Raw genomic sequence first — 9662 nt, 5'->3', positions numbered from 1 at the left:
CTGGCCTTGAACTCAGATCCTCCTGCCCTGCCTCCCCAGTGCTGGGATTAAAGGTGTGCGCACCGTGCCTGACTCAAGATTTATCCGCGCCCCCCATTTGCATTATCTTCTGCAATGGCTGCCGCCCCCCCCGGCTGTGACAGTCCACAAGGCCAGACACCGTCATCCATTCCCGGTAACCCTGGGCTGGCCCCCAACGCCACAGCTTCCTCACCATAAAAGCGGCAGAGTGGACCAAGGCCCTGGGGAGGTGGGTGCCCTGAGGGATGCTGAGTCCTCCTGCCTCCCTGCCACTCTCCAAGGTGCTGAACTCACCTAGGTCTGGGAGGCCGGTCAAGGCCCATCCCAGGCTGCCTGCCAGAGCCCCACCCTCTGAGTTAACACCTTGCCACTTACACTGTCAAGATACCGTGTGTGTGTGTGTGTGTGTGTGTGTGTGTGTGTGTGTGTGTGTGTGTATGTGTGGACAGGGTCTAGTGTAGCCCAGGCTGGCCTCAACCTCCCCGAGGACTCAAAGATGACCTTGAACTCTTGTTTTTGGAAACATGGTCTCACTCTGTAGAGCAGGCTGGCCTCGAACTCACAGAAATCCACCTGCTGGTGCCCCCCAAGTGCTGGGATGACAGGTGTTGTGCCACTGAGCCACAGCCCCAGTATTGTCAAAATACTTTATTGACAGTCACAACAGTCTTAGAAAAGGGGGGTGCTTAGCTGGGCGGTGGTGATGCACACCTTTAACCTCAGCACTCAGGAGGCAGAGGCAGGAGGATCTCTGAGTTCGAGGCCAGCCTCTGTCATCCAGACCCTGTCTCTCAAAGAAAAAAAGGAGATGGGCGTTTGTGGGCTGGGCCCACTCCAAAGTCCACACCCTGGTGTTGGAGAACCCGGTCCCTGAGGCCCTGCATCTTCCCAGTGGTCACGGGATAGGGAAGGCTCCATGGGTTGGGGGTCAGGGCCCAGGCGGAAGTGTGTCTGTCTGTCGGGGTCTGTATAGGTAAGGGCGTCTAGTTCTTGTCCTACGCCAGGGTCTCTGTACTCGGGCCTGCCTGCACCCCTCCACTGGATATGCAGGGTCAGCTTCTGGAGGAGGCGCCGTCAGTCCCTAGGGTTGTCTGTGAGTCTGGGTCTGCTGCTGTCACAGCACCTCCAGAGCACCCTGCACCAGACGGACCCTCAGCCACCTCGGTAGCCAGGACAGCCACATCTCCACCCCTGGCATCTCCAGCCCCACCCGGCCCGGGCTAAGCAGTGATTCCAAAGCCACCCAGTCCAGCAGGGTGGCCCGGCCCAGGTCCTCCGTGGCATTGACCAGCACCAGGGTGGAGTTGTCTAGCTCTCCTGTGGAGTCGCTCAGCATTGGTATTTCCATAAAATTGCCCCAGTCTGCGCCGAGGCCGCCGGAAGGAGGACCTTTGTGGGGTGTGCCAGTGTCTGGCCAGGGTCCTGGGACCTCGGGGCCTGGGGCGACGTCGGTAGCCACGCGGGATGCAGCGTGGTTGTGGAGGGTTCTGGAAAACACTGGAGAGAACCGTGGAGTCAGAGGAGACCACGGAGGCTTTGGGGGCCTCCCCTGCCCCAGGTGGGCAGGACGCAGTGGGGACTGTGCTGCATTGTGTGCACTGTGGTTGTGGGGTGCCACCCTGAGGGCTGTTTTGAATGCTTCCATTCTTCCATTTTGTGGACTTGGGCATTGAACTCAGGTCGTCAGCTTGGTAGCAAGCGACCTATCTGCCCCCCAGTCCCCTGACATGGGCTTTTGGTTTTGGGGTGTGTGTGTGTTTGTTGACATTTTTGTCGGGGGTCTCGTAGCCCAGGCTGTCCTGGCTAGCCTAGAATAACCCTGGACTGATCCCCCTGCCTCCACCTCCGGGGGGATGAGCCTGCACCACCGCACCCGATTTCCGCAGTGCTGGGGATGGAGGCCAGGCCAGCAGGGCCTGCCGAGCCCCGCCCTCACCGGGGCGCAAGGCTGGGACCACCCACCTCGTACTGGCACGAAGTCTCCAGGGCTGTCGGCCTTGTTGGAGTCGAAAGGGCTGATGGAGGGGAGGACGATCAGCACAAAGGACAGCAGAAGGACCTGCCAGACACGGGGCGGGGTCACCCCATCCTGAACTCACAGGCAGGGGAGCAGGTCCCACCAGCGGGGGTGGGTGGGCTTTTCGTTTTATTTCCTCTAGATGTGCGTGTTGTTTATTGAGACAGCGCCTGACCTGTAGCCCAGGCTGACCCGGAACTCCATGATTGTCCCATCGTGGCGGGCTCCACAGCCCCGCTCCTAAGACACTCACTTCCCCCGCTACCCATCGGACTAAGGCCGAGCACCCCCACCCCAGCCCTGGGGACCCCGGGAGTGCCTGCGGGGAGGACTCACCGCAATGCAGGTGCCGGCGTGGGCGGATTTGCTGGTTGACTGGACCACGAGGGCCTGCAGGTGCTTCAGCTGCTCCAGGAGAGACCTTGCCGGGAGAGGACGTCCGAGGTGAGCCCTGGGGCATCCTTGCTTCCTGGCCCTCTCTGGAATCCCCCAGCCTCTTTGGAGTACTAACTTCACCCCTTCTAAGACCCTGCCTCCCTCCTGCCTCTCTGGCCCTCAGTCCGCTGATCCTGCCACACAGCAGATTCTGTCCTGCCCCAGGGCCTTTGCCCAGGCTTTGCCCTCTGTACCAAGGACATTGTTTCCACGGATATGTCTGTAGCTGTTTCTTGCTCATCCCAGAGGACTTTGTATATGCCAATTCCTCTCTAGCCAACTCTTACACACCCATCAAAGCCCCAAATAAAATTCCCTTCCTTGGTAGACAAAGGTCTCATTTCTTGTTCTCTTACAGCCACTGTGCCAGAGTTTTGTCCTTCAAGACCCTCCCTGGGCAAACCCTAGGGAGACACCCCCCCCCATCATCTCAATACACACTCACAAATTTTGCTTTTCTAAATGCAAGACCTTCCTCTGCAGCTCCTGGTTCTGGGCAGTACATGCTGACATCCTGGGAAGACAAGGACCCTGAGAACGTGCCTGTCACCCGCCACCCCCACGGACACTTCCTGCTTTACACACGGGACCCAGCGACTGAGAACACAGGGTAAATGGCAGCCGAGACCACAATGCCTCTGCAACAGGCCAGGATGTGTGTGTCACTTGTGTGTCCAGGTTGTGCATGCCTGTGGAGGCTGGAAGGGGACCCTGAATGTCCCCTTCGATCTCTCGCCACTTTTTTTTAAGAGACCATCAGTTGGGCAGTGGTGGTACACGCCTTTAATCCCAGCACTCATGAGGCAGAGGCAGGTGGATGTCTGTGAGTTCTAGGGGGCTGAGGAGGGGGCTGAGGAGGGGGCTGAGGAGGGGGGATGAGGAGTGGGGGGATGAGGAGTGGGGATGAGGAGGGGGGATGAGGAGGGGGGATGAGGAGGGGGGATGAGGAGGGGGGATGAGGAGGGGATGAGGAGGGGGGATGAGGAGGGGGGATGAGGAGGGGGGGATGAGGGGGGGATGAGGAGGGGGGATGAGGAGGGGGGATGAGGAGGGGGATGAGGAGGGGGGATGAGGAGGGGGGATGAGGAGGGGGGATGAGGAGGGGGGATGAGGAGGGGATGAGGAGGGGGGATGAGGAGGGGATGAGGAGGGGGGATGAGGAGGGGGGATGAGGAGGGGGGATGAGGAGGGGGGATGAGGAGTGGGGGGATGAGGAGTGGGGGGATGAGGAGTGGGGGGATGAGGAGCGGGGAGATCTGCCGGGTGTCGCCCTGACCCTGCAGAGCCGAGCAGGCCACATGCAGCCCCGTCCTTCCCCAGCGCCATGTCCCCGTGGGACTCAGAGCTGCCCGCCACTGTCTCCAAGCCTGACCGACCCGGGTTTGACCCCCACAACCCCCCGGGAGAGGCAGAGAGCCGCCCTGCACGGGTGTGCGGTGGGTGTGGTGTCCACACACACAAATCCTGCACCCGTCGGTGCTCAGGCCTTGGACTCCGCATTTTGGGGAGAGATAACGTGTCGTGTCCATCCCAGTTTGGTTAAGCTGTAAAACTTGACCATCTCTGCCTCAGTTTCCCTTAGGAGTGTGCCGCCGGCCTGCTTACCGGTTCTCCAGACCGTCGATGTACTCCTTCTTCTTCTTCCTGCTCTCCTGAGCCGACTGTTTATTCCGGATCTTCCTGCGGATTTTTTTCAGCACTCTCTCCTCATACTGCAGAGCAGGGGGGACGGGGGGACGGGGGGACACGACAGGCTGTGTCAACCTCTGCTGTCCCCAACCCACACCCAACCAGTGATCTGAGTGTTTGCCCAGGCTAGCCTCTAACTCACATGTAGCCGAGGACGGCCTGGAACTCCCGCCTCCCGCTCCTGGGTGCCCTGCCTGGTCTCTGCGGTACTGGGGACGGAGCAATCTGCCCACCGAGCCGCAGCCGCACCTCCCCTACAGTCCTGCTCCATCCCTAGACTATTCCAGCTCCCATGCTTTCCTGGCTGCACCCCGTGAAGACCCCGGCTGAGAAAATGTGCCTTCGCCACCTTGGCCTTGGTCGGGCCACAGCTCCACCTGGTGGCGATGCCTGGGAACAGCATCAGTGTGAATGGCAGGCCGGAAAAAAACAGTAAGAATATCCGCAAGGCAGAGGCAGGAGGATCTCTGTGAGTTCGAGGCCAGCCTGGTCTACAGAGCGAGATCCAGAACAGCCAGGGCTACACAGTGGTTCCGTCCACAGGGCCACATCCCCCAGGCTTGGGAGTGCGCACCTGCCCCACTCTGGAGGTGGAGGCAGGGGAATAAGAGTTGAGCTAGTCACATGGCGCAGATCCAGCCCCACACACCTTGGTGAGAGGCAGCTGGGTGGGGAGGGTCACCCCTTCTTTAGCCAGCAGCTTCTTCTCGTCCTCTGTCAGCACCAGCTCCTGGCAGTGCCCACTCCCGGGACCCAGCAGCTGGGAGGCAGCCAAGGAATGCTGTTGCTGTGGTAACGAGGGGGCGTCCATTAGAGATGCACAGACTCTGAATCTAACAAAGTGAGCAGGGCGTGGGGAGGGACACAGGCCTGTCATCTGAACACCCAGGACGGCTAGGCAGGGGGGATTCAAGTTCAAGACCTGCTGGGGAAACTTAGCAAGACCCTGTGCCCAGAAATAAAAAGAGGGCTGGGGGAGGGGCCCAGGGCTGGGGGTGGGGCCAGGGCTGGGGGCGGGCCCAGGGCTGGGGGTGGGGTCAGGGCTGGGGGTGGGCCCAGGGCTGGGGGCGGGCCCAGGGCTGGGGGCGGGGCGGATCGATTGATTGGCAGGTGCAGTGGACCTGCAGCATCACCACTTAAATGAATGCTGCCATTGCTTCCAACAGCCTCTACCCTAAGGCTGCCTCCCTGCAGCAGGCGCCCAGGGCTGGTCCTGCTGCCCCTCCCCCACGGCCCCCCATCCCCCTCTCCCTTGACTGAAGAGTTGGCCGGCCCAGAAGAGCGGACAGGACACTGCAGGACTGTCTGGGGCCGAGGTGTGCCCAGGTCCTCTATGGGCATCGGTGTCCCAGACTGTGCAGGGCGGACATGGGGGCGGGTGTGTGTCTGTCCGGACATCCAGGACCTGAAGCAGTGGGGCGGGGCGGGGATGCCTACCAAGTCCCCGCCGCTGCTGGACAGCAGCAGTTCCTTCACCGTGAGGTTGAATCTGGAGGGTGAACCAGCCTGCTCCTCCGGGTACAGTGTGTCCGTGCTCCACATGTCTGCCGGGGGAGGGCACAGAGAGGACGTCAGTCTCAGTGCCCAGCAAGGCCTAATGTCGGCCTCAAAAATGGAGGCCTCTTTCCCTGTTAAGACGGGGTCTGTCTGTCACCCTGCCTGTCCTGGAACTCGCTCTGTAGACCAGGCTGACCTCGAACACAGATCTGCCTGTCTCCGCCTCCCGAGTGCTGGGACCAAAGCCTGAATGGGAGGGTACATGATCCTGTGCCTCAGTTTCCCCTCTGCTATGTGATGCAGCACACTCAGAAAGTGGGTCTGTGCAATGGGGTTATAGAGGCACAGCATGTTGTAGGGACTTAGAGCCAGCACAGCCAGGAGTGGCCGCCACACAGGGCACAGGACTGGGACAAGGCCCGTGTCCTATCTAGCCTGTACCTCTGGATAGCCTGCACACAGTAGGCATGCTGTTAAACAGCACGGAAACTGCGGCAGTAAACTCTGATCAGACTGAGCAGAGCTGCGTGACCTTAGGAAAGGAGCCTCACCTCTCTGAACTTCGACTTTATCAGTAAGGAGGACTTAAGGAGGAGAAATAAGCAGCTTGCAAATCTTCAGAGACAGAGCTTGGGGGCGTGGTCAGGGTGAAGCCCCGCCCAGAATCCCCCAGTGAGGGGCTGAGGGCGTGGTCAGGGTGGAGCCCCGCCTAGAATCCCCAGTGAGGGGCTGGGGGCGTGGTCAGGGTGGAGCCCCACCTAGAATCCCCCAGTGAGGGGCTGGGGGCGTGGTCAGGGTGGAGCCCCGCCCAGAATCCCCCAGTGAGGGGCTGGGGGCGTGGTCAGGGTGAAGCCCCGCCCGGAATCCCCCAGTGAGGGGCTGGGGGCGTGGTCAGGGTGGAGCCCCGCCTAGAATCCCCCAGTGAGGGGCTGGGGGCGTGGTCAGGGTGGAGCCCCGCCCGGAATCCCCCAGTGAGGGGCTGGGGGCGTGGTCAGGGTGGAGTCTAGCCAGTGGCAGCCCTGTGTCCTGTATCTCCCGTGGGGCTCTTCCTGGCTAGGGGCGCGGATCGATGTCCCTGAAGTAAATCATTATTGATCTCTGGGGTGGCCTCTGATAAGCTGTCCTTCAGGGCAGAACCCGCGCCTGCGCCAGGAACCTCCCGTGCTTTTATTGAGCACCTACTGTGTTAGCCAAACTTGGACAAACCGAGATCCAGGCCGCCCTCGGGCCTCGCGCCCTGGCTGCCCGGTGTCTGAGCCACCTGGGGAGTTTGTGTCCAGGACTGAGGCTGGTGCCACCCCAATCTGTGAAATGGGCCCCACTGTGCCCCCCACCCCCACCCCAAGGTGTTCGTTTGTCCCACGCTCACCCAGGTCGATGGCCACCGAGGACTCCAGTACTTGCGTCCTTGGAGGCGCGGGGCATGGGGCGCTGGGCAGGTAGGAGGGGCAGGGCCCCTTGCCTGGCTGGCTGGGATGACACCTGGCTGGGGGGTTCGCTGCTCCGCTGCTCCGAGGAGGGGTGTCCTGCGGATCCGAGGGCAGGTCCTCAGAGATGCCGCTGTCACTGTCAGCCGGGGACCATAGCGGGGAGCTGGGGTCAGAGTCTCCAGGTCCCAGGATGGAACTTAGGAAGTCATCGGAGTCAGAATTCGGAAGCACCTTCTAGCCGGGAAGCGGGGAGAGCGAGAGACACACGCTCAGTCAGGCTGCTGTGTGGGTCTGGGCAGCTCCCTGACCCTCTCTCTGCCTTGGGGACCGAGTAAGACCACAAATAGGGAAAGACAGACAGGGTGAGCGCCTCTGAGTCCTGAGTTTGAATCTGGACTCAGTTCGAAGCTGGCTGTGTGACTCGGGGTGTGCGTCATGCCCTCTCTGAGCCTCCACCCCCGACCCCCGTGAGAAGGAACATCTAGCCACACAGGCTGGTTAAGCAGCTGTGGTGAGGCCCGCAGGGCCACAGGCCTGTCCTGCGCCCCCACCCCAGCACTGTGGCTGGCAGCGCCCACACGGGACCTCACCTGCTCCTCCCCTGCGTGGCTCCAGCTCTCCGCCAGCTCCACATTCCTCAGGACGCCGTCCTGCCGGTCAAACAAGAGATCCAGGAGTTCCAGGCTGTCCAAGGGACCCATGGCGCAGGCAGGGGACTCCATCTGAAGTGGGGAGACGGGGGGGGGGGGTGGGGGGCAGGTCACGCGGCGCCCTTCACACACAGCACCCCAACTCCTCCTGGGCCCCTCGGCCCTCGGGCTGGGTCTCCGTCTGTAAATCTACCCAAAGTGTTGACGGAGTTGGGCCGGGGTACCCAGGAGTCTAAAAAACCACTGAGGTGTGTGTGAGGCTATGATGTGAGTTCTCAGGAGGCTGAGGCAGGAGGATGGCAGGTTCCAAGCCAGCTTGGACTACCACTAGCAAGACTCAAAACAAAACAAAACAAAAAACAAGCAAACAAACGAAATCTGGGCATCTATATGGCTAGTGTGCTGCGGCACACATTTCACTGTAATTAAAAAATGTTAATATAGCCTGGGGGCGGGGGCGCACGCCTTTAATCCCAGCACTCCGGAGGCAGAGGCAGGCGGATCTCTGTGAGTTCGAGGCCAGCCTGGTCTACAGAGCGAGTTCCAGGACAGCCAGGGATACACAGAGAAACCCTGTCTGGAAAAACCAAAAAAAAAAAAAAAAAAAAAAAGTTAATATAGATGTATGTAAAAACTTCTAGAGATTGGCGCCTGGATCAAGCCCGTCCTGGAGTCCCCAGGAGGCTGTGGGGTTCCACTGCACCCCTCTCCAGCCCTCCCGCAGGTGTGGTGGGGCCCTGTTAGCCTGGACCCCCCCCCCCCCCGCCTGCTCATCCCCCCCCACGGCCCCTCACCTTTCCTATGTCCCCATCCATGTCCCGGCCTGTGGCAGCCCCTTCCCGGGTCCCTGTCGCCGCCTGCTGCGCCCTTTGCCACGTCTCCACCCCCTAAGGATGCTGAAATACCGGGCCGCAGCTCCCAGCCCAGCCCCCGCTGCGACTGGGCGCGGGGGGAGACAGACAGGACCTGGGGCCAATGGCCAGCGGCGGCGGGGGAGGGCGGGACGGCCGTTATCGCTCTGTTTTGTGCTTTTCCAGGCAGCAAAGAGCAAAGTCCGGGGTGTCGGGTCTGCGCGACCTCTCCCCTACTTACAGCCACTGCTTCTGTCTGGGCTCCCCGGATGCTGGGTCCCCAGCAAACCCAGGGTTCTTGGGTGGGTCGTGCCTGCTCCAGACAGAGTAAAACAGCAGCCCCTGCTTGCGCGTGGAATTCCGTCCCCCCTCACGCAGGGTGACCCCTCACCTGCCGAGCGTCCCCCACGGGGAATCAGTGCCCATGGAATCACCTGACCTGCGCGTATTTAGGCAACAAATATTTATACACGGTGCACTTTCCCTACCCCAGGGCCTTTGCACCAGTGCGTTAGGCTGCCTGGCCTGCCTGTGAGCAACTCCCTGCCCAGCCTGGGCTCCCAGTCACTATGCATCTAAGGATGACCTTGAACTCCTGATCCTCCTGCCTCCGCCTCCTGGGATGACAGGTGTCGATGTGGATGACATACCTGGCTTATTCGGGACTGGGACACAAAGAACCCAGGGCTTTGTGTGTGTCAGGCCGACTCTACCAACGCCTTTACAGCCTTCGAAGCCCTGTCTGCCAGGTCCATCTGCTTCCTGCCTCCCTTCCTTCCACCCTTGGGGGCCGGGATAAACTCACTCCACAGGTCATGGCTAACTGCTGTTCTCCAGAGAGGGTGGGTACACAGGTGGCGCTCACTCCATGCCTGCTCTGAACGCCTCCTGTGTACCTGCCACCGGTTTAGGCGTGACCAATCAATCCACAAGTGGCCTGGACTGAGATGGGTAGAGAGATGAGTAACAGCTTGGGGGACAAATGCTGGCAAGAAACCAAATGACGCCGGGCGGAGGTGGGGCACGCCTTTAACCCCAGCACTCGAGAGGCAGAGGCAGGCGGATCTCTGTG

At 61.0% G+C, this 9662-nt stretch overlaps 1 protein-coding gene across 1 annotated transcript; it reads right to left on the bottom strand.

Annotated features, from left to right (window-relative positions):
• Nucleotides 1-684: 684 nt before the first annotated feature.
• Creb3l3 (cAMP responsive element binding protein 3 like 3) lies at nucleotides 685-8554 on the bottom strand. The gene is made up of 10 exons (XM_059251667.1): nucleotides 8534-8554; nucleotides 7680-7811; nucleotides 7029-7323; nucleotides 5600-5706; nucleotides 4812-4949; nucleotides 4079-4185; nucleotides 2919-2987; nucleotides 2375-2459; nucleotides 1984-2080; nucleotides 685-1518 (listed from the first exon to the last, which is right to left on the bottom strand). Exons 1-10 carry the CDS (start codon nucleotides 8552-8554, stop codon nucleotides 1136-1138), a joined length of 1434 nt encoding a protein of 477 aa, XP_059107650.1. The 3' UTR covers nucleotides 685-1135.
• Nucleotides 8555-9662: the final 1108 nt, after the last annotated feature.

Source organism: Peromyscus eremicus, unplaced genomic scaffold, assembly GCF_949786415.1.
Source record: "Peromyscus eremicus unplaced genomic scaffold, PerEre_H2_v1 PerEre#2#chr22_unloc_1, whole genome shotgun sequence".
Classification (NCBI taxonomy): Eukaryota; Metazoa; Chordata; class Mammalia; order Rodentia; family Cricetidae; genus Peromyscus; species Peromyscus eremicus.
This window is presented reverse-complemented; position numbering and strand designations above follow the sequence as displayed.

What these genes read in the sequence shown, in the direction of transcription:
- Creb3l3 (XM_059251667.1), bottom strand. Translation starts at nt 8,554, where the DNA reads ATGGATGGGGACATAGGAAAG. An exon ending in GCCACGCAGGGGAGGAGCAG is followed by an intron (nt 7,324 to 7,679) that starts GTGAGGTCCCGT and finishes CTTCCCGGCTAG; the next exon opens with AAGGTGCTTCCGAATTCTGA. An exon ending in ATCGACGGTCTGGAGAACCG is followed by an intron (nt 2,988 to 4,078) that starts GTAAGCAGGCCG and finishes TTGTCTTCCCAG; the next exon opens with GATGTCAGCATGTACTGCCC.